Source organism: Aotus nancymaae, unplaced genomic scaffold (genome assembly GCF_030222135.1).
Source record: "Aotus nancymaae isolate 86718 unplaced genomic scaffold, 86718_ANA_hifiasm-v0.15.2.pri h1tg000030l, whole genome shotgun sequence".
NCBI lineage: Eukaryota > Metazoa > Chordata > Mammalia > Primates > Aotidae > Aotus > Aotus nancymaae.
This window is the reverse complement of record NW_026988443.1, coordinates 38,558,594-38,581,214: the sequence shown is the minus strand read 5'-3', so window position 1 is coordinate 38,581,214 and position 22,621 is coordinate 38,558,594. Positions and strand designations below refer to the sequence as shown.

General features: G+C 54.6%; 1 protein-coding gene across 1 annotated transcript in view; it reads left to right on the top strand.

Moving 5' to 3' along the window:
- SLC38A8 (solute carrier family 38 member 8) overlaps positions 1–22,621 on the top strand; it is a 66,314-nt gene that overhangs the window by 2,339 nt on the left and 41,354 nt on the right. Inside the window, exons 3-6 of the mRNA XM_064383347.1 lie at positions 3,849–4,047; positions 7,867–8,008; positions 9,171–9,272; positions 12,087–12,144. Of these exons, the coding sequence (XP_064239417.1) occupies positions 3,849–4,047; positions 7,867–8,008; positions 9,171–9,272; positions 12,087–12,144 (501 nt within the window). The remainder of the gene's footprint in view (positions 1–3,848; positions 4,048–7,866; positions 8,009–9,170; positions 9,273–12,086; positions 12,145–22,621) is intronic.

Here is a 22,621-nt window from a genome sequence, read left to right as displayed (position 1 = left end):
CCTGCTCCAGGAGCATCCCAGCCCTGTCTGCGCGTCTTGCTGAAATGCAGTTGCTGGTGTTGCAACCTATCGAGTACAGAATCACCACTGAGAGAAATGTAAACCAATTCAGAGGGCCATTTATTGCCGGCGACCACGGAGGACTCGTGTGTCTCCAACCCGTGGCCCCGAAAGGAGGGTGTCAAGACCTTTTATGCCTGTAAACTACCTCCTGGGCCAGAGTGGGGGCAAGGGGCTTTGGGCATTCTGTAAACCCCCTCCTGGGCGGGGGTGAGGGTGAGGGGCTTCGGACATTCTGATTGTTACTTAAGTGGTTCACAGAAGTCAAGATAAGCGTTAGTTTACACATTGCCTGGGTAGGGTGGAAATTACAGACCTTGGTTACTTATTACAAGTCGCAGGGGCCAAGATGGCGTGGGTTTGCACTGCTTGCCTGTCACATCAGGGTTACAGAGAGCAGCTTCAACAGAAAGCCGCCGTATGGTTGAGGTGTACAGTTTTATGGGGCATTTACCGTGTCACGCTGGCCCTGCATGGTTGGGGTGAGCTGAGACTGAGTGTCGACTTGCTTTGGGCAGACGGCTGTTTTGCATAGGATGACCTCTGGAGGTCAGCAGACTCAAGGAGGGACCCCAGACATGAATAAATGGAAACTCGTGGCAGAGCAGAGGAGCCAGGCTGGCTCTTGACAAGCTCCCGCCACCCCGAGTTGTTCCTTTAATCTCCAGGGCTGCCGGGCTGGATGTCACTGTGAATGACAGAAGATCTGGGGAAGCCTGCTTCTCCCGACTTGGCTGGCGAGGCTTCTGCATGGGGAGCATTTACACCTGAAGTCAGTAGGCAGAGGTTGGAGGCCTGACTCACTAGGGTTGGAGGTGTAGCCACATTTGATGAAAACCGTCTAGGGCCATACCACTCTGGACACACCCTATCTCATCTGAGCTAAGCACGGTTGGGGCTGGTTAGTACTCAGATGGGAGACATTTGAAGAAAACGGGCAAACACCCTCTTGGGACCTGTGGAGGGGCCGGGCCTGGCACGGCAGCCAGGGTCCCTTGCTGTTCTGCTAAACGGGCAAACACCCTCTTGGGACCTGTGGAGGGGCCAGGCCTGGCACGGCAGCCAGGGCTCCTTGCTGTTCTGCTGCCCGGAAGCTCAGTCCCTGTTGCAGTGACCTGTCCAGGGATGGCTCACAGATGAGGCATCCTCACTCCCACACCTTCCCCTTTTCCCTGCCTCTTTTTTTTTTTTCTTTTGAGGGTCATACTCTGTCACCCAGGCTAGAGTGCAGTGGCGTGATCACGGCTCACTGCAACCTCTGCTTCCCAGATTTAAGCGATTGTCCTGCCTCAGCCTCCTGAGTAGCTGGGATTACAGGCATGCGCCACCACACCTGGCGACTTCTGTCTTTTTTAGTAGAGACAGGGTTTCACCGTGTTGGTCAGGCTGGTCTTGAACTCCTGACCTCAGGTGATCCACCCACCTCAGCATCCCAAAGTGCTGGGATTACAGGCGTGAGCTGCCATGCCCAGTCCCCCTGCCTTTCAATCACAGATGTTTTCTGAGTGTCTGCATGTGTCAGGTCCTTCTCTGAGCAAAATAGAAAAAGGACACTGGGCTTGATGGAGCTTAGAGCCTGGGTGAGCAGGGCGTTGGAGAAATCCCTCAAAATTTTACAGTTGCCAGTGTCTGTTCCCTGGGACTGCTACAACACATGACCACGAAACGGAGGGCTTCAAACACTGGAAATGTATTTTCTCCCAGTTCTGGAGGGCAGGAGTCTGACATGAAGGTGTCAGCAGGGCCTCACTCCCTCCAAAGCTCTTCCAGCTCCCGGTGGCTCCAGGGGCTCCTCAGCTTGATGGCCATGTGACCCAATTTCTGCCTCCTCCTCTCCTGTCTCTACAAGGACACTCCTCATTGGGTTGAGTGCCCACGTGGATGATCCAAGATGACCTCACCTCAAGATCCTTAATGACACAGGCAAAACCTTTTTTCACTTAATTACCTTTTCCTTGTGGACATCTGCAAAAACTGTTTCCAACAAGCCACATTCACAGGCTCTAGGGATTAGATGTGGAACTAACTAATTGTGAGGTATTCAGATGGTGGACTGTTAGCAAAAGGCGCCAGCCGCCTGTGTGCACGATGTGGATCCATCTCGCATGCGCGGTGGAGCAGGAGGAGCCCGGAATGTTACAAAGGTGGAAAACACTAGACCAGTGGTTTCTTTTGGGGATGGATGGAGACAGAAATGGGACCCGTGAGACCGTCCAGGGTGAGGGTAGGGTTTGGCTGGCACGTGTGCATTGTTCAACATCTTCCAGCAATACACTGAAGATTTTGTGCATTTTACATGTAAATTTTTGCCCCATAAGAGAAAAGGCCTATGAACAAACGTCAAGCTCTAATGGATGGGAGGCATGCCAGACTATTCCAGAGGACGCACATGGGTATCTGTGGCTTGCTTCAAAGTGCGTTCCCTTAAGATGCACCGATGGCCGCACAGAGGCATGGGTAGAAGGGTGCAGAAGCCGTGAAGCAAGTACAGTGATGGGTCCTGGGGGAGTCGGGTGGCTGCCCGCAGGGGGCATTCACTGTAAAACTCTTTCAACTTTCCTGTGTGTCTGTAGTTTTTGTTTTTTTTGAGATGGCATCTCATTCTGTCACCTAGATTGGACTGCAATGGCGCGATCTTGGCTCACTGCAGCCTCCACCTCCTGGGTTCGAGCGATTCTCCTGCCTCAGCCTCCCAAGTAGCTGGGATTACAGGCATGTGCCACCACACCCAGCTGATTTTTGTGTTTTTAGTAGAGAGGGGGGGTTTCACTGTGTTGGCCAGGCTGGTCTCATACTCCGGACCCCAGGTGATCTGCCCACCTCGGCCCTCACAAAGTGTTAAGATTACAGGCGTGAGCCACAGCACCCGGCCTGAAAATTATTAATAGCAGCTGAAATAGAGGGAACACAATTTCTTTCTCCCTGGATTTTTATTTCTTATTTTTATTTTTTGAAGCAGAGTCTGGCTCCATCCACCAGGCTGGAATGTAGTGGCATGATCTCGGCTCACGGCAACCTTCACCTCCTGAGTTTAAGCGATTCTCTTGCCTCAGCCTCACGAGTGGCTGCGATTACAGGAGCCTGCCACCACGCCTGGCTAATTTTTTTATTTTTAGTGAAGACGGGGTTTCCCCGTGTTGGTCAGGCTGGTACCAAACTCTTGACCTCAGGCTATCCGCTGGTCTCGGCCTCCTAAAGTGCTGGGATTACAGGCATGAGCCCCCGCACCCAGCCGGAACACCATTTCTTAAGCATCCATGTGCAGAGCCAAGTGTTTCACAGGCCTTGTTCAGTCTTGATGTGTCACAGCACCCCTGCAAGGGGGGCAGTGCCGCCCCCATTTCACAGATGGAAAGCGGGGGTTGCCAGCCTGCCTCATGCCACACAGCAGGTGAGTGGTGGTTACACCCTAAGCCCAGCTGTGCCCAGTCCACGTCGGACTCCTAGCCACCACGCTTACTGCCTCTCCACCCACAACCCAGGCGATTTCAAGAGAGTAAACTCTGGGTCTCTGATGGCTCATTTGTCCCACTGAGGCAGGATGGTCTCAGATTCCCAGGTTCACAGCCTAGAGCCAGTGAGGTCACCAGAAGTGGCCCGCTCTGCAGCTCTGTTGCAGGTTGGGCGGAGGGGAGGACAGCGACACAGCTGGTAGATTCCCCCTCCCCCATGCTGTCAGCAGCTCTGGCCTCTGTGGGCAGAAGCCACGTGGAGGGTGTGCCTGAGGGGTGGCTGGCTGGGGGTGGGTGGGCTGCGGGCACACCCCAGCTCCCGGTTCTGCTCCACAGGTCTCCTTGGTCTTCCTGGTCAGCGGGCTGGTCATCCTGGGCTATGCTGCCGCTGTCAGTGGCCAGGCCACCTACCAGGGTGTGGTTAGGGGCCTGTGTGGCCCCGCCATCGGGAAGCTGTGTGAGGCCTGCTTCCTCGTCAACCTGCTCATGATCTCTGTGGCCTTCCTCAGGGTGATAGGTGACCAGCTGGAGAAGCGTAAGTACCTTTGTGGGACTTGAGGTGGCCCAGGGTGCTGGACCCCTAATGACCTCTTGGGGCCTCCAGTTGGTGAGCAGGACGAGGGACCCTGGCCTGGGCTCTGAGGGACAGCACAGGCTGACACCACACTCTTGTTCCTAACATGGTGGGGAAGGAAGGCTCAGAACAGGTAGTCACCAGTGGGATGAGAATCATGGCGTGCACAAGTGCACAAGAGAGATTGTGGCCACAATTGGGATGTCCAGTGGGGACAGCTCATTTCACAGATGAGGAAATGGACCGACAACAAGAAGCCCTTCTCAGAGAGAACCAGTAACACCTTTAACTTTGGGATGGCTGTGGCTCTTAGCCTTCACGCAACCTTGGCCTCCAGTTCCTGACTAAGATTTTCCCTCTAAGCACTGCTTTAGCTGCATCTTACCAATTCTGTTATGTTCTGTTTTCATTTGACTCATTTCTCATGACTAGAAAACTTAAAATACTTGCTAATTTTCACTGTGGTTTCTTTGACTCATGAGATGTTTAGAATTGTGGTGTTTAATTGCCAATTATTTGGGAGTTTATTAGATACCTTCATGGTTTCTACCTTAATTTGCATCGTGGTCAGGGAACACACTCTGTGTCATTTCAGTCTTTGGAGATCCAGTGAGACTTGCTCTGTAGCCCAGCACATGGTCCGTCTTAAATAACTTTTTTTGTGCTCTTCAGAGAATGTGTACTCTGCAGTTGCTGGGTCCAGTAGGTCAAGGTGGTCAACAGCTATGTTAAGGTCTTCCATAGCAAGCATAGTAATTTGCGGGTCTAGTTATTCTATCAATTCCTGAGAGAAGGATGTTAAAGGATGTTAAAATCACCAGCTGCAATTGCAGATTAGCCTATTTAGTTCTGTCAGTCTACATGCTTCACGGCCTTTGAAACGCTGAGCGGGAATATCCTTTTATTGTTATGAAGTATTTATCTCTGGCGTTAAATCTTCTTCTCTACTATTAATATAGCCACGCTAGCCTCCTTAAGACTAGTGTTTATATAGAAGTTCTCTTCTCATTTATTTATTAATTTTTTTTTTTGACGGAGTTTTGCTCTTGTTGCCCAGGCTGGAGTGCAATGGCGCTATCTCAACTTACTGCAACTTCTGCCTCCTGGGTTCAAGTGATTTTTGTGCCTCAGTCTCTTGAGTAGCTGGGATTATAGGCATGTACCACCATGCCCAGGTAATTTTTGTATTAGTGGAGACGGGGTTTCTCCACGTTGGTCAGGCTGGTCTGGAACTCCTGACCTCAGGTGATCCATCTGAGTCAGCCTCCCAAAGTGTTGGGATTACAGGCATGAGCCACCGCCCCAGCCCATTCTTTAGCTTGGAATCTAACTGTGGTTTGGGATTTTTTTTGTGTATGTGTATGTCCTTTTTTGCAACATCAGCCTGAGAATGGCTTGGGATTTTAAAATGCATTTCTCATAGACAGCATATGGTCAGGTCTTGGTTTTTTATCCAACTTGACAGTCGCAGACTTCAGATTGGAATATTTAGACTTCTAATTGGAATGTGATTGTTGAGAGGGTGAAATGCAGTCTGCTGTTTTGCCATTTGTTTGTTCTGTGTGTCTCTTGACCCATGAAGCAAAAGGCCCCTGACTGTGGGGTATTGAACTAGAAGGCTGCTGTGTCTTGGTAAAGACTATCTTACACCAAAAAGAACTGAGATGGGCATGTCTGAACCTCTTAATGGGCAAATGGGCACAAAAACGTCCTGCCCACCAATGGCAATTAGAATTGGTCTGAAGTGTCAACACTGGGGAATGGTAGTGTTGCTGTGTTAAGAAGGATTCTGAGCCTCACCATGAGCAGAGCCCCCTCACTACTAAGAGGACGGATTAGGATATGGGCTACCCCATGTCTGGGTGGACTGACTGGTGGAGAGAGCGTTTGTTGTGTATTTCTGGTTACATATTTCGGCATGTGTCGCCGTAGGGAAGGCCAAGCTTCTGAGAGGGAGTGCTAGACAGAGGCTGGAGTGCTTGGGGGAGCCATGGCATGAGGTCCACATGACCTTGTCTTTGGTGCTGAAGATCTGGAGCCCCCAGGAACGCTGGGTTTAGGAAGGAGCTGGTGTAGTCCTGCTTAGGACCCGAGGACCCTGGCTATGGGAAGTCCAGATGCAGACAAAGGGACTGCCTCATCCCATGCCGCCTGCAGGTCCAAAACCCACCCACAATCCCAGTGCCCTCCTTGAGGGTGGGCATTCCCTTGGCATCTCTGGCCCTCCCACGTGGGTGCTTCTGTGAACTACCTGCTTGTGGAATTTTCCCCTGCCTCATTTCGTAGACAGGAGCTATTCTCACAGGCATTCATTGCTTTGCATGGGTGCCCTTGTTGAGCGAGAACAGAGGCATTTATGACACATGAGTGCCAATGCCCCCTCCCGCAATGAGTGATGATGTCTCACTGCTCCTCAGCCTCCCACCTCCAGTGGTCACAAGGGCCCCCTCACCCGCCCAGGTGGTTCCCAGTGACTCCCACTTCGAGCCACTCTCCCACTCTCCTATGCTTCCTGTCCTCCATCTGTCTGGCTTCTTAGATTGGTTCCAAATCATTCATCCTACTGTGGCAGAATGAAAATGTCCCAAGATTCTTCGGCGTTCTTTCCATGGAGTGGTCAGTGGGGCCTGTGTCCCTTGCCTTGGAATTAGGCGGGCCTGGGATGGCTTTGCCCAGCAGTGTGGGCTAAGTGGGATGCTGTGCCAGTTAAAGGGCCTGGCTTTTAACAGGCCAGGTAGCTTCTGCCTCAGGCTCTAGAATCCCCCAGCTGCATGGAAGAAGTTGGAGGCGCCTGTTAGACATGCCCATATAGAGGGACTCCCAAACTGTAGGGAGCCCAGGTGTACCCACCAGCCACCAGGTGTGGGGGTGCCATCGTGGGCTGTCCAGACCAGCCCCACTGCCAGCCAGGTACCCCCAAGTGACCCCTACCAATGCTGTATGGAGTAGGATTGGCCAGCTCGGCCCTGTACTAATTCTCTGCCTTCAATCAATGACGTGATAAAGTGGTTCTAAGCCACTGTGTCTGGGGTCATGGTTTTGCTGCAACCACGGGGACCTGCAATGCTGATGCACAGCAGCCTGGCACTGCCCGCTCAGTGGCCAAAAATCTACTTCAGACCCGCATTGACCCCAGGCACCATTGGGTTCCTGAGTGAAACCATGGGGTCTTTGACCAGAATGTAAGGGGCGTGAGGGCAGAGGGCTTGCCTGGTCATCCCCGCATCTCAGGCCTTAAAATGGTGCTGTGCCTGGCACGGTGGCTCACTTGTGTAATCCCAGCACTTTGCGAGGCCGAGGTGGGCAGATCACGAGGTCAGGAATTTGAGACCAGCCTGATCAACATGGTGAAATTCCATCTCTACTAAAAATACAAAAATTAGCCAGGTGTGGTGGCGCGTGCCTCTCATCCCAGCTACTCAGGAAGCTGAGGCAGGAGAATCACTTGAACCTGGGAGGTAGTGGTTGCAGTGAGCCGAGATCGCACCACTATACTTGAAAGCTTGGGCAACAGGGTGAGACTCTGTCTCAAAAAAAAAAAAAAAAAAAAGGGGCTGGGCTCGTGGAAGGAGCTCAGCAAACGTTTGTTGAATGAATTAGGGTTAGTTCCCGCATGGGGGCATGTGACCTGTCTCCATCTGGCTTGTGATCCCATCCCCGGGCTCCTGGGGCTGGCTGAGGGCTGAGTCCAACCCCACTCAGGGTTCAAGGGCCATGCAGGAGCCAGGAACCCACGGCATTTTGTGCTCTGTGGCTCAGCTCTCCCTGTGTCTCTGCCAGTGTGTGACTCCCTCCTGTCTGGCACACCGCCCGCTCCGCGGCCCTGGTACGCAGACCAGCGCTTTACCCTGCCCCTGCTCTCCGTGCTGGTCATCCTGCCCCTGTCTGCCCCACGGGAGATCGCCTTCCAGAAATACACAAGGTAAGGGCTGGGGATGCTTCCTGGTGAGGGCCCCACCTCATTGAGCATTCGTGTCAGGGTTTCTGTCCACCTGGAGTTAGAGGAGCTGGGGGATTGGCCTTTCCATTTGGAGAAGGGAAAAACAATAAAAGATGATACAAGTAAAATGTATTCATGCTGGAGAATGCAAGCCAAAAAAAGCAAATGACCTGTAACAACATCAATGCTACACACGGTTTATTTCATTCTTAGACTTTTTGCACATGGGCACAGAGAGACAGAGACACCTCCCCCCTAATACACACACACGCATACACGGGCGCACACACATACAGAAGTTGTTTTTCATTTTGTGGCTAAGGCTCTGTATACATTTGAATAAGTAAAGCTTGGCAACAATATCCATCCCTCTCTGCCGCCTGCCTTTCCCCTGTTGTGTATAGAACAATAGACATTGTGTAGAAACAGCAGGCAGCAAACCTGAGCCTCCCCCAGGCCTCCACTCTGCAAGGCGCTCGTGCCACTTGGACCAAGCCAGGGGGATTTGTCCCCTCTCTAGTGTGACTGAGCCTGCTGGGGTCTTGACTTAGGTGTCAGGCTGAGTGGCTGACTAGCTTTTGCTGGTGGGAAGGAAATTATATTACAGCTGCCATCGGGTGCCATTAAGAATTCTGTACATCTGGGCCGGGCACAGTGGCTCATGCCTGTAATCCCAGCACTTTGGGAGGGTAAGGCGGGTGGATCACAAGGTCAGGCATTCAAGACCAGCCTGACCAACCTGGTGAAACCTCGTATCTACTAAAAATACAAAAATTAGCTGGGTGTGGTGGCGTGCGCCTGTAGTCCCAGCTACTATGAAGGCTGATGCAGGAGAATCGCTTGAACCCGGGAGGCAGAGGTTGCAGTGAGCTGAGATTGTGCCACTGCACTCCAGCCTGGGTGACAGAGTGAGACTCCAACTCAAAAAAAAAAAAGGATTCTATACATCTGCTCTCTGGCCCTGGGAGGAGCCCTGCCCCATGAGTCCCACTGTACAAATGAGGACGGTCAGGCGGAGGTGGAGAGCTTGGCCGGCACCTCACTGTCAAGGGCAGAGCTGAGATTTGGATCCCGCTGTCCCTCCCGTCCATCAACGGCACAGGTCGCCCACTGTGCAGCCCCTCACACGGCCACTGTGTGTTAGCATCCTAGGCACGCTGGCCGCCTGTTACCTGGCCCTGGTCATCACAGTGCAGTACTACCTCTGGCCCCAGGGCCTCATGCATGAGTCCGGTCCTTCACTGAGGTGAGTCTGGGGGAACAGCTTCCGGCGGCCACCGGGGGGAGGCATGGCTGGGGAGTCTGCGAGGGGAGTCTTGGAGGAGAAGCCCCTCATGCTTCTTGCAGAGCCCAGGCTCTTCCGTGCAGGTCTTCCCATCTCTGATGCAGTGAAGCCAAGGGAGGGTCCCTTTCCTTCTGCAGCAGAAACCTGGCTGTGGCTAGTGATGACCCAGCCAGGACAAGGGATGCAAAACCGCCCAAGGCCACGGCGGCCTGGGGATCATAGGCTGCTGCGGACCTGCCCCCACAGCATGGAGGTGCAGAACCTGGCAGCCAGCCAGCTGCATGTGCCAGGGCAGGCAACAGCGAGGGGCTGGTGGGGCCAGGCTGGCCCAAACAAGGGCAGAGAGTGTGGGCGGGGATGTCACGTGGGGATTCAAAGGCACGGTGAGGACTTTGGTTTTGCTCTGGATGAGCTGGGAGGCTTGGCAGTGTCTTGAGTACAGCAGGGATGCGACAGGCCCTGTTTTTAAAGAGGGTCACTCTGGGCAGGGTGTGGTGGCTTATGCCTATAACCCCAGCACTTTAGGAGGCCAAGGCAGGTGGGTCACTTGAGGTCAGGAGTTCAAAATGGCCAACATGACGAAACCCTGTCTCTACTCAAATACGCAATTTAGCTGTGCATGGTGGTGTGCACCTGTAATCCCAGCTAGGCAGGAGGCTGAGGCAGGAGAATTGCTTGAACCTGGGAAGCCGAGGTTGCAGTGAGCCGAGATTGCACCACTGCACTCCAGCCTGGGCAATAGACCAAGACTCCGTCTCACAAAAAAAAGCCATTAAATCAAAAGGCTCACCCTGGCTGTTGTTTGATCTTTGGGAGCCAAGGGCAGCCACAGAGGCCAAATGGGAGGCCCCTGCGTAGGTCCCAGGTCCCAGCCCTGGTGGCTTCAGAGGAGGCAATGCGGAGTAGTCAGACTTCAGATGTGCCTGAGATCAGATTTCCCAGTGGTAGGGCTGGTTCATGGGCGTGGGACCCATGCAGTCACCCAGGCCCCATGCTCAGTTTTACCCTGCTGTCGCCATCTTAAAATCCTGAATCGCCGTCCACCGAGGGTCCTCGCATGTTCCTTTTGCACCCGGCCCTGTGAATTCTGTGGCCAGTGCTGCTGGCGGGTTGGAAGGTGAGTAAGAGAGAGAAGAAAGTCAGGGTGACTCAGAGCTCTCAGCTTGAACAGTGGGAGGGACGAAGATGCCCGTTCCCAGATTAGAGAGGACAGAGAGGGGTGGGCGCCTGGGAGCAGCTCAGGCTGGAACAGTCAAGGGGGAGCCAACCTTGAGACATCTAAGAGGGAAGTCAAGCAGCTGTGTGTGTGTGTGTGTGTGTGTGTGTGGTGTGTGGTGTGTGTGTGTGTGGGGTGTGTGTGTGTGGGGTGTGTGTGTGGGGTGTGTGGTGTGTGTGTGGGGTGTGTGTGTGGTGTGTGTGTGGTTGGTGTGTGTGTGTGGGGTGTGTTTGTGTGTGTGGTGTGTGTGTGTGGGGTGTGTGGTGTATGAGGTGTGTGTGTGGGGTGTGTGGTGTGTGTGTGTGGTTGGTGTGTGTGTGTGGGGTGTGTGGTGTGTGTTTGTGTGTGTGGTGTGTGTGTGGGGTGTGTGGTGTGTGTGTGTGGTGTGTGTGGTGTGTGTGGTGTATGTGTGTTGTGTGTGTGTGGTGTGTGGGGTGTGTGTGGTATGTGGTGTGTGTGGGGGGTGTGTGTGTGGGGTGTGTGTGGTGTGTGTGGTGTGTGTGGTGTGTGTGTGCGGTGTGTGTGTGGGGTGTGTGTGTGGGGTGTGTGTGGGGTGTGTGCGTGTGTGGTGTGTGTGGTGTGTGTGTGTGTGTGTGTGTGTGTGTCTGGAGTTGAGGGGGAGAGGTCCAGGCTGACAGTGGCCTGGAGCCAGCGTTCAAGGTTGTTCGCCGAGCCTGTGGTACTCCAGCACTGGCAGGTGGCGGGGGTGAGGAGGACCTGCTGAAAACAGGAGATGGTGAGTTAGGAGAGGTGAGTGTCCGAGGGCTGCTGTGACAAGTGGCCACACGCTTGGTGGCCTAAAATCTCAGAAGTGTCTCTCACTTCTGCTGCCTGGAAGTCCAGAGTCAAAGTGTGTCAGGGCATGCTCCCTCCGACGGCTTCAGGGGAGGATCTTTCCTGCCTCTTCGTGCTTTCGGGAGATGCGGAGATCTGTGTTCTTGGCTGGTAGACGCATCACTGAGTCTCGGCCTTGATCCTCACGCCACGTTGTCTGCATGTGTGTTTTCCCTGCTAATAAGGGTAGTGTGCCCTGGATTCGGGGCCGCCCTAATCCAGTGTGACCTCGTCTTATTTTCACTAATTACACCTGCAAAGCTCGTCAAAGGAAGCTGGGGACCAGGCGGGGACCCCGAGAGGCTGGGCCTGGAGGTTGTCCTCGTGCACACCTCTCTCCTTTTAGTGGCTTGGACGGAGCTCAAACCATCCTTGTGCTGTTTGGGATCATTGGAAAGATGCTGCGGGTGCCCCGTATTACCAAACCGCACTGGGGGCCTGGAATCTTTAAGAGGGAAGTGGGGAGTTCCTTCTTGCACTTTCCCTGCCCAAACGGACCATGCCATGTTACCACATGTCAGCAAAGACGTATTTAGAAAGTGCAGCCTTTGGCCAGCATCCTTTTCCATTTACAAAAGCCTGGTCACAGACAAAGTCATTGAAAATGCATCTTGCAGCCATGCTCTGTTACTGTTTCCCGGCGTCCTTTGAAATGCACACTTGGAGCCGCCGTTTGTTCCGGTGTGACCCTTCTCTAATGAGCTCCCGTTCTTGTCTGTTTACAGCCCTGCCTCCTGGACCTCTGTGTTCAGCGTCTTCCCCACCATCTGCTTCGGGTTTCAGGTAATTTGAGCATCTGTGTTGAAGACTGTGGCATTTGCAGAGGTTGTGGGTGACTCTCTGCTCCCTTGGGAAACCTTGGTTTCCCTGTCAGGGAGGAATTGGAGGACTTCTCCTAGGATACAGTGGGCTCTCTGCCGTCCACCTGTGGTCCCCAGGCTGTCTTCTGAGACCGTGAGAGCGGTGTGGTGTCTGGGCTCAGTGAGGTGGGAATTGCCTTGAACTTGGGAATGCAGCCCCCACTGGTGGCCAAGAGCAGCACTGTGTTTATTGGATCTGAGGTAGTTGTGGGGACCTGGGACCTGTCCCCTCCTCTGCAGAACCCCCACAGAACTGTGATCAGGCCTGAGGCCTGGAGCCTAGAGCTGCCCAGTTAACTCTGGCAGGTCACTTGTACGCAGGTGGACTCTGCCCAGGGCCTTGGGCAGGAAAGTGCCCACCTCCTGATGGGTACAGGTTAGAGGAGCTGGAAGGAGCACAGGTGGTTGATTAGAGAGGGGAAGGGGACAGAAGTACTGAATTTTTAATAGCATGTCATGGGACGGAGGACGGGGCTCTATATGTAGAATCCTGGCAGAGGGGCAGAGCCGTAGGTGTCCGTTCAAGGCGGTGGGGTTTGAAAGCGATCTTGAAGGTTGTATGGGACAAAGCCAGGTGACTGGAAGGGCACCCCAGGTGGAGAGGACAGCACAGCGGGCCGCCGATGTGAGCAGGCCCCAGGCATAGCCGGAGAGAGGCCTGCAGAGGGCTCTGTGGCACAGCGCTTTGGGGAACATGGCGAGGTGTGGGGGTGGGGCGGGGGGAATGGGGAGATGGTGGGGTGGGGGGATACGAGGGGGAGATGGAGGGAGATGGCAGGGGGAGGAGATGGGGGGAGATGGCAGGGCCTGGGTGCTGTCCCATGCTTCTGGGCTGTCATGGGTTCCCCCAGCTCTCCTAGCAGGTGGCAGCAGACACTGTTCTTCCATCGCTTTTTCTTTTTTTTGATCCGAGACGGAGTCTCACTCTTGTTGCCCAGGCTGGAGTGCAGTGCATCTCAGCTCGCTAATTCCCTGCCTCAGTCTCCCGAGTAGCCAGGACTACAGGCACACAGCACCAAGCCTGGCTGATTTTTTTTTTTTTTTTTTTAAAGTATAGAGCGGGTTTCATATGTTGGCCAGGCTGGTCTCTGATTCCTGACCTCAAGTGATCCATCTGCTTCGGTCTCCCAGAGTGCGCCCACGCCTGGCCACGTTGCTTATTTTAGGGAAGATTTGCCTCTGTCTCCTAAAAACAACCACCTATCCGGTGCCTACCACCAGCACCAACAAAACCATTCCAAAGTAAAATCAGGTGCACAGGGAGCTGGTCGGGGTGACCGCCGGACCTCAGCTCTGTGGCCGCTGAGTTCTTCTCTTCCCTTGTCCATCGGTGAGATCCTGCTTCTGTTCATTTTGCCTTTTCTTTGAGAACCCTTTTTAGGAAGAAAAAAAGCCCTGCAACATTTCCACTTCTCTTCCTCGTAATGAGTCGGCGTGCTGCCTCAGGGCCTCGGCAAGCCACTTCTGTGGATTTCTCACATTGCTTCTTGCACGCCCAATATTTTGAAAGATCTAAAGAGCTGATTTTGCTGTCAACTGTTTGTCTGGATTGAGTTTAACAACCCTGTCTGTGCTCAAGCACCATATGGTGCGGCAGACCCACGCCGGCGCTGCCTCCCCTATGAGATGCTTACAAAGGGTCCCCCTCACCTTTGCCTCCAGCCCTCACCCGATTCTCCTAGCAACGAGGCCTGGGCTGCGTTTCCAAGGACACAGGATGCTGAGATGAAGAGCTGGGAAGATGGGAATTCAAGGAGTGGGAGGAGGGGCTCAGGCTAGAGGTGGGGCTGCCAGCATCTGGAGCTGTGGGTGAATCAATGTAGCTGAAGGTGATGGGAAAGAGGGTGAGGCTGGAGAGGGTTGCAGGGAAGGGACGGTCACCGATTGTCATCAGGAACTGGGACCTGGCTCAAACACAGCATCCCCACCCAAACACGTGGCAATGGGGTACCCCCGCCCCAGGCCTGTCCAGTTAGTGAGGAGGGGCCTCGGAGGAGCAGACGGGTGCAGCTCTATCAGGACTTGGGGTTTTTGTTTTTAAGAAACATCTTTATTGAGGCAGAATTCACATACCTTGCAGTGCGCCCTCCTGAAGTGTCCAGTGCAGTGGTGTTTTTAGTACATTGAGCTGTGCGACCATCACCACGCTCAATTCAGAGCCTCTCCATCGCCCCCAGAAGAAACCCACTGCCGTCAGCAGGCACCCTCCATTCCCTGCTCCTGCCAACAGCTCTTCTGCTTCCTGTCTCTCTGGATTTGCCCCCGATGGCCGTCTCCTAGGAATGGAATCCCACTGTGGCCTTTTTTCACAAGCTTTCCTCCCTTGCCATGTTAGGTTCATCCCTATTGTGACAGGTGAAGACTTCACATTCTGAACAAGGTAGACATGCTCCTTCTTGTGTGATTGTCAGGCGCCGAGCAGACAAACCCAAAAGCCCAGCCACACTGGGGCCGTGGGCCGTGTGAGACAGGAAACCAGCTCTGGCCAGAAGGACCAGCCCAGGCAAAGGCCCTGAGGCAGGGAGGGGAGCCCCAGGCAGGCCTGGATAGTGAGTGCCTCCCCACTCAGCCCTGACTGCGCATGAAGCACCCGTGTCCACGACCTGATCAGAGAAATGAGTCCACATCACTCATGGGTTGTCGGCATTGTCTGTGTAGGTTTTGCATTAAGAATTTTTGACCTGGGCTTGGTGGCTCGTTCCTTTAATCCCAGCACTTTGGGAGGGCAAGGAGGGAGGATCACTTGACGTCCGGAGTTTGAGACCAGCCGGGCCAACATGATGGAACTTTGTCTCTACTGAGAATACAAAATATTAGCTGGGCATGATGGCGGGTACCTGTTGTCTCAGCTACTTGGGAGGCTGAGGCAGGAGAATCACTTGAACCTGGGAGGTAGAGGTTGCATTGAGCTGAGATCGCACCATTGCACTCCAGCCTGGGCAACAAGAGCGAAACTGTTTAAAAAAAAAAAAAAATGCTGGGAGCGGTTGCTCACACCTGTAATCCCAGCAGTTGGGGAGGCCAAGGCAGGTGGATCACAAGAAGAGAAGATTGAGACCAGCCTGGCTAACATAGTGAAACCCTGTCTCTACTCAAAATGCAAAAATTAGCTGGGTGTGGTGGCACATGCCTGTAATGCCAGCTACTCAGAAGGCTGAGGCAGGAGAATGGCTTGAATCCGGGAGTCAGAGGTTGAGTGAGCCCAGATGGTACCATTGCACTCCAGCCTGGGTGACAGAGCGAGACTCCATCTCAGAGAAAAGAAGGAAAAATAAAAAATGAGCCAGGTGTGCCTATAATCCCAGTTAGGAGGCTGAGGCAAGAGAGTCACTAGTCGCTTGAGCCCAGGAGGCGGAGGTGGTGGTGAGGCCAGATGGCACCACTTCAGTCTTTGTGACAAAGTGAGACTCCACCTCCTGGGCTCAAGTGACTAGTGACTCCTGCCTCAGCCTCCTGAGTGGCTGGGATTACAGGCACATCCTACCACACCGGACTAATTTTTGTTCTTTTAATAGAGACAGGGTTTTGCCATGTTGGTCAGGCTAGTCTCAAACTCCAGACCTCAGGTGATCCACCCGCCTCGGCCTCCGAAAGTGCTGGGAGTATTGGCGCGAGCCACCGTACCCTCCTACATTTAAAATTCTTACTCCAGTTGGGCATGGTGGCTTGCACCTTTAATCTCAGCACTTTGGGAGGCCAAGGCAGGAGGGTTGCTTGAGCTCAGAGTTTGAGACCAGCCTGGGCAGTGTAGTAAAAACCCATCTCTAGCAATAAATTATTTTTATCCCAATATGGCATGTTACATATACAGTATGTAGATTGTGAGTATGCGTGCACTCACGTGACATGGTCAAGCCCCTGGGCACCCATTCATGACCTTTCCTAGTCAGTAGCACCCCCCCTACCCAAACTACCATCCTGCCTCGTGGGGTTCTTGTGGGTGGGTTATAGCCCCAGGGAACACTTGACCGTGTCTGGAGACATTTTGGATTGTCACAGGTTGGGGGGCGGGGGCTGCTCCTGGCATCTAGTGGGTCCTGGCCAGGGACACTGCACAACATCCCCCTAAAGCATAGGTCGGCTGCCAGGAGTTATCCCACCCCAGACATCAGTAGTGCCAAGACTGAGAAATCCTGGTCTAGAATTGCTCATCTTATAACTTAAACTTCGCATCCATCAATGGAAATGTTCCCTGCTGTCTGGCTTCTTTTTTTTTTCTTTTGAGATGGAGTCTTACTGTGTCTCTCAGGCAGGAGTGCAGTGACGCAATCTCAGTTCACTCCAGCCTCCTGCCTCCCAGGTCCAGCGCCTCTCCTGCCTCAGCCTCCCGAGTAGCTGGGATTACAGGTAGCTGCCACCATGTCTGGTTGATTTTTGTATTTTTAGTAGAGACGGGTTTTGCCAGGTTGGTCTCAAACTCCTCACCTCAGGCGATCTGCCTGCCTGAGCCTCCCAAAGTGCTGGGATGACAAGCATGAGCCACTGCACATGCCCGGTCCCTGGCTGGAGGCTTTTATTCCGTGTTCTGTTGGCAAGATTCTTCTGTGTTGAGGTGCACTGTTGTCTGTCTGTTCTCAGGGCCGCGTCACGTTCTGTGTGTTCACACCCTGCTGTGAACCTACATCCCCTGCTCTGGGTGGGCGTCATATTCTGTGTGTTCACACCCTGCTGTGTACTTAGAGACCCTGCTCTGGGTGGGCGTCACGTACTGTGTTCACGGCCTGCTGTGTACTTACAGCCCCAGCTCTGGGTGGGTGCCACGTTCTGTGTGTTGGCACCCTGCTGTACACTTACATCCCCTGCTCTGGGTGGGCGTCACGTTGTGTGTTCACACCCTTCTGTGTACTTACAGCCCCCGCTCTGGGTGGGCGTCATGTTCTGTGTGTTGACACCCTGCTGTGTACTTACAGCCCCTGCTCTGGGTGGGCGTCACGTTCTGTGTTCACACCCTGCTATGTACTTACAGCCCCTGCTCTGGGTAGGCGTCATGTTCTCTGTGTTCACACCCTGCTGTGTACTTACAGCCCCTGCTCTGGGTGGGCATCACGTTCTGTGTGTTGACACCCTGCTATGTCCTTAGAGCCCCTGCTCTGGGTGGGCGTCACGTTGTGTGTTGACACCCTGCTGTGTACTTACAGCCCCTGCTCAGGGTGGGCGTCGCGTTCTGTGTGTTGACACCCAGCTGTGTACTGACAGCCCCTGCTCTGGGTGGGCGTCACGTTCTGTGTGTTGACACCCTGCTATGTCCTTAGAGCCCCTGCTCTGGGTGGGCGTCACGTTGTGTGTTGACACCCTGCTGTGTACTTACAGCCCCTGCTCTGGGTGGGCGTCGCGTTCTGTGTGTTGACACCCTGCTATGTCCGTAGAGCCCCTGCTCTGGGTGGGCGTCACGTTGTGTGTTCACACCCTGCTGTGTACTTACAGCCCCTGCTCTGGGTGGGCGTCACGTTCTGTGTGTTGACACCCTGCTATGTCCTTAGAGCCCCTGCTCTGGGTGGGCGTCACGTTGTGTGTTCACACTCTTCTGTGTACTTACAGCCCCTGCTCTGGGTGGGCGTCACGTTGTCTGTTCACACCCTGCTGTGTACTTAAAGCCCCTGCTCTGGGTGGGCGTCACGTTCTGCATGGTGACACCCTGCTATGTCCTTACAGCCCCTGCTCTGGGTGGGCGTCACGTTGTGTGTTGACACCCTGCTGTGTACTTACAGCCCCTGCTCTGGGTGGGCGTCACGTTCTGTGTGTTGACATCCTGCTATGTCGTTACAGCCCCTGCTCTGGGTGGGCGTCATGTGTGTTGACACCCTGCTGTGTACTTACAGCCCCTGCTCTGGGTGGGCGTCACGTTCTGTGTGTTGACACCCTTCTGTGTACTTACTGCCCCTGCTCTGGGTGGGCATCAAGTTGTGAGTTCACACCCTTCTGTGTACTTACAGCCCCAGCTCTGGGTGGGTGTCACGTTGTGTGTTCACATGCTGCAGTGTACTTACAGCCCTTGCTCTGGGTGGGCGTCAGGTTCTGTGTGTTGACACCCTGCTGTGTGCTTACAGCCCCTGCTCTGGGTGGGCGTCACGTTCGGTGTTGGCACCCTGCTATGTCCTTAGAGCCCCTGCTCTGGGTGGGCGTCAAGTTGTGTGTTCACACCCTGCTGTGTACTTACAGCCCCTGCTATGGGTGGGCGTCACGTTCTATGTGTTGATAACCTGCTATGTCCTTAGAGCCCCTGCTCTGGGTGGGCGTCAAGTTGTGTGTTCACACCCTGCTGCGTACTTACAGCGCCTGCTCTGGGTGGGCGTCACGTTCTGTGTGTTGGCACCCTGATATGTCCTTAGAGCCCCTGCTCTGGGTGGGCGTCACGTTGTGTGTTGACACCCTGCTGTGTACTTACAGCCGCTGCTCTGGGTGGGCGTCGCGTTCTGTGTGTTCACACCCTGCTGTGTACTTAGAGCCCCTGCTCTGGTTTGGCGTCACGTTCTGTGTGTTCAGACCATTCTGTGTACTTACAGCCGCTGCTCTGGGTGGGCGTCAGGTTCTGTGTGTTGACACCCTGCTGTGTACCTTTACAGCCCCTGCTCTGGGTGGGCGTCACGTTGTGTGTTCACACCCTGCTGTGTACTTACAGCCCCTGCTCTGGGTGGGAGTCACGTTCTGTGTGTTGACACCCTGCTGTGTACTTACAGTCACTGCTCTGGGTGGGCGTCACGTTGTGTGTTGACACCCTGCTGTTTACTTACATCCTCTGCTCTGGGTGGGCGTCACGTTCGGTGTTGGCACCCTGCTATGTCCTTAGAGCCCCTGCTCTGGGTGGGCGTCACGTTGTGTGTTCACACCCTGCTGTGTACTTACAGCCCCTGCTATGGGTGGCCGTCACGTTCTGTGTGTTGATAACCTGCTATGTCCTTACAGCCCCTGCTCTGGGTGGGCGTCAAGTTGTGTGTTCACACCCTGCTGCGTACTTACAGCGCCTGCTCTGGGTGGGCGTCACGTTCTGTGTGTTGGCACCCTGATATGTCCTTAGAGCCCCTGCTCTGGGTGGGCGTCACGTTGTGTGTTGACACCCTGCTGTGTACTTACAGCCCCTGCTCTGGGTGGGCGTCGCGTTCTGTGTGTTCACACCCTGCTGTGTACTTAGAGGCCCTGCTCTGGTTTGGCGTCACGTTCTGTGTGTTCAGACCATTCTGTGTACTTACAGCCGCTGCTCTAGGTGGGCGTCAGGTTCTGTGTGTTGACACCCTGCTGTGTAGCTTTCAGCCCCTGCTCTGGGTGGGCGTCACGTTGTGTGTTCACACCCTGCTGTGTAGTTACAGCCCCTGCTCTGGGTGGGAGTCACGTTCTGTGTGTTGACACCCTGCTGTGTACTTACAGTCCCTGCTCTGGGTGGGCGTCACGTTGTGTGTTGACACCCTGCTGTGTACTTACAGCCCCTGCTCTGGGTGGGCGTCACGTTCTGTGTTCACACCCTGCTATGTACTTACAGCCCCTGCTCTGGGTAGGCGTCATGTTCTCTGTGTTCACACCCTGCTGTGTACTTACAGCCCCTGCTCTGGGTGGGCATCACGTTCTGTGTGTTGACACCCTGCTATGTCCTTAGAGCCCCTGCTCTGGGTGGGCGTCACGTTGTGTGTTGACACCCTGCTGTGTACTTAACAGCCCCTGCTCAGGGTGGGCGTCGCGTTCTGTGTGTTGACACCCAGCTGTGTACTGACAGCCCCTGCTCTGGGTGGGCGTCACGTTCTGTGTGTTGACACCCTGCTATGTCCTTAGAGCCCCTGCTCTGGGTGGGCGTCACATTGTGTGTTGACACCCTGCTGTGTACTTACAGCCCCTGCTCTGGGTGGGCGTCACGTTCTGTGTGTTGACACCCTGCTATGTCCTTAGAGCCCCTGCTCTGGGTGGGCGTCACGTTGTGTGTTCACACTCTTCTGTGTACTTACAACCCCTGCTCTGGGTGGGCGTCACGTTGTCTGTTCACACCCTGCTGTGTACTTAAAGCCCCTGCTCTGGGTGGGCGTCACGTTCTGCGTGGTGACACCCTGCTATGTCCTTACAGCCCCTGCTCTGGGTGGGCGTCACGTTGTGTGTTGACACCCTGCTGTGTACTTACAGCCCCTGCTCTGGGTGGGTGTCACGTTCTGTGTGTTGACATCCTGCTATGTCGTTACAGCCCCTGCTCTGGGTGGGCCTCATGTGTGTTGACACCCTGCTGTGTACTTACAGCCCCTGCTCTGGGTGGGCGTCACGTTCTGTGTGTTGACACCCTTCTGTGTACTTACTGCCCCTGCTCTGGGTGGGCATCAAGTTGTGAGTTCACACCCTTCTGTGTACTTACAGCCCCAGCTCTGGGTGGGTGTCACGTTGTGTGTTCACATGCTGCAGTGTACTTACAGCCCTTGCTCTGGGTGGGCGTCAGGTTCTGTGTGTTGACACCCTGCTGTGTGCTTACAGCCCCTGCTCTGGGTGGGCGTCACGTTCGGTGTTGGCACCCTGCTATGTCCTTAGAGCCCCTGCTCTGGGTGGGCGTCACGTTGTGTGTTCACACCCTGCTGTGTACTTACAGCCCCTGCTATGGGTGGGCGTCACGTTCTATGTGTTGATAACCTGCTATGTCCTTAGAGCCCCTGCTCTGGGTGGGCGTCAAGTTGTGTGTTCACACCCTGCTGCGTACTTACAGCGCCTGCTCTGGGTGGGCGTCACGTTCTGTGTGTTGGCACCCTGATATGTCCTTAGAGCCCCTGCTCTGGGTGGGCGTCACGTTGTGTGTTGACACCCTGCTGTGTACTTACAGCCGCTGCTCTGGGTGGGCGTCGCGTTCTGTGTGTTCACACCCTGCTGTGTACTTAGAGCCCCTGCTCTGGTTTGGCGTCACGTTCTGTGTGTTCAGACCATTCTGTGTACTTACAGCCGCTGCTCTGGGTGGGCGTCAGGTTCTGTGTGTTGACACCCTGCTGTGTACCTTTACAGCCCCTGCTCTGGGTGGGCGTCACGTTGTGTGTTCACACCCTGCTGTGTACTTACAGCCCCTGCTCTGGGTGGGAGTCACGTTCTGTGTGTTGACACCCTGCTGTGTACTTACAGTCACTGCTCTGGGTGGGCGTCACGTTGTGTGTTGACACCCTGCTGTTTACTTACATCCTCTGCTCTGGGTGGGCGTCACGTTCGGTGTTGGCACCCTGCTATGTCCTTAGAGCCCCTGCTCTGGGTGGGCGTCACGTTGTGTGTTCACACCCTGCTGTGTACTTACAGCCCCTGCTATGGGTGGGCGTCACGTTCTGTGTGTTGATAACCTGCTATGTCCTTACAGCCCCTGCTCTGGGTGGGCGTCAAGTTGTGTGTTCACACCCTGCTGCGTACTTACAGCGCCTGCTCTGGGTGGGCGTCACGTTCTGTGTGTCGGCACCCTGATATGTCCTTAGAGCCCCTGCTCTGGGTGGGCGTCACGTTGTGTGTTGACACCCTGCTGTGTACTCACAGCCCCTGCTCTGGGTGGGTGTCGCGTTCTGTGTGTTCACACCCTGCTGTGTACTTAGAGGCCCTGCTCTGGTTTGGCGTCACGTTCTGTGTGTTCAGACCATTCTGTGTACTTACAGCCGCTGCTCTAGGTGGGCGTCAGGTTCTGTGTGTTGACACCCTGCTGTGTAGCTTTCAGCCCCTGCTCTGGGTGGGCGTCACGTTGTGTGTTCACACCCTGCTGTGTAGTTACAGCCCCTGCTCTGGGTGGGAGTCACGTTCTGTGTGTTGACACCCTGCTGTGTACTTACAGTCCCTGCTCTGGGTGGGCGTCACGTTGTGTGTTGACACCCTGCTGTTTACTTACAGCCCCTGCTCTGGGTGGGCGTCACGTTCTGTGTGCTCACAACCTGCTGTGTACTTACAGCCCCTGCTCTGGGTGGGCGTCACGTTCTGTGTGTTGACACCCTGCTATGTCCTTACAGCCCCTGCTCTGGGTGGGCGTCACGTTGTGTGTTCACACCCTGCTGTGTACTTACAGCCCCTGCTCTGGGTGGGCGTCACGTTCCGTGTGTTGGCACCCTGCTATGTCCTTAGAGCCCCTGCTCTGGGTGGGCGTCACGTTGTGTGTTCACACCCTGCTGTGTACTTACAGCCCCTGCACTGGGTGGGCGTCACGTTGTGTGTTGACACCCTGCTGTGTACTTACAGCCCCAGCTCTGGGTGGCCGTCACGTACTGTGTGTTGGCACCCTGATATGTCCTTAGAGCCCCTACTCTGGGTGGGCGTCACGTTGTGTGTTCACACCCTGCTGTGTACTTACAGCCCCTGCTCTGGGTGGGCGTCACGTTCTGTGTTGACACACTGCTGTGTACTTACAGCCCTTGCTCTGGGTGGGCGTCACGTTCTGTGTGTTCACAGCCTGCTGTGTACTTACAGCACCTGCCCTGGCTGGG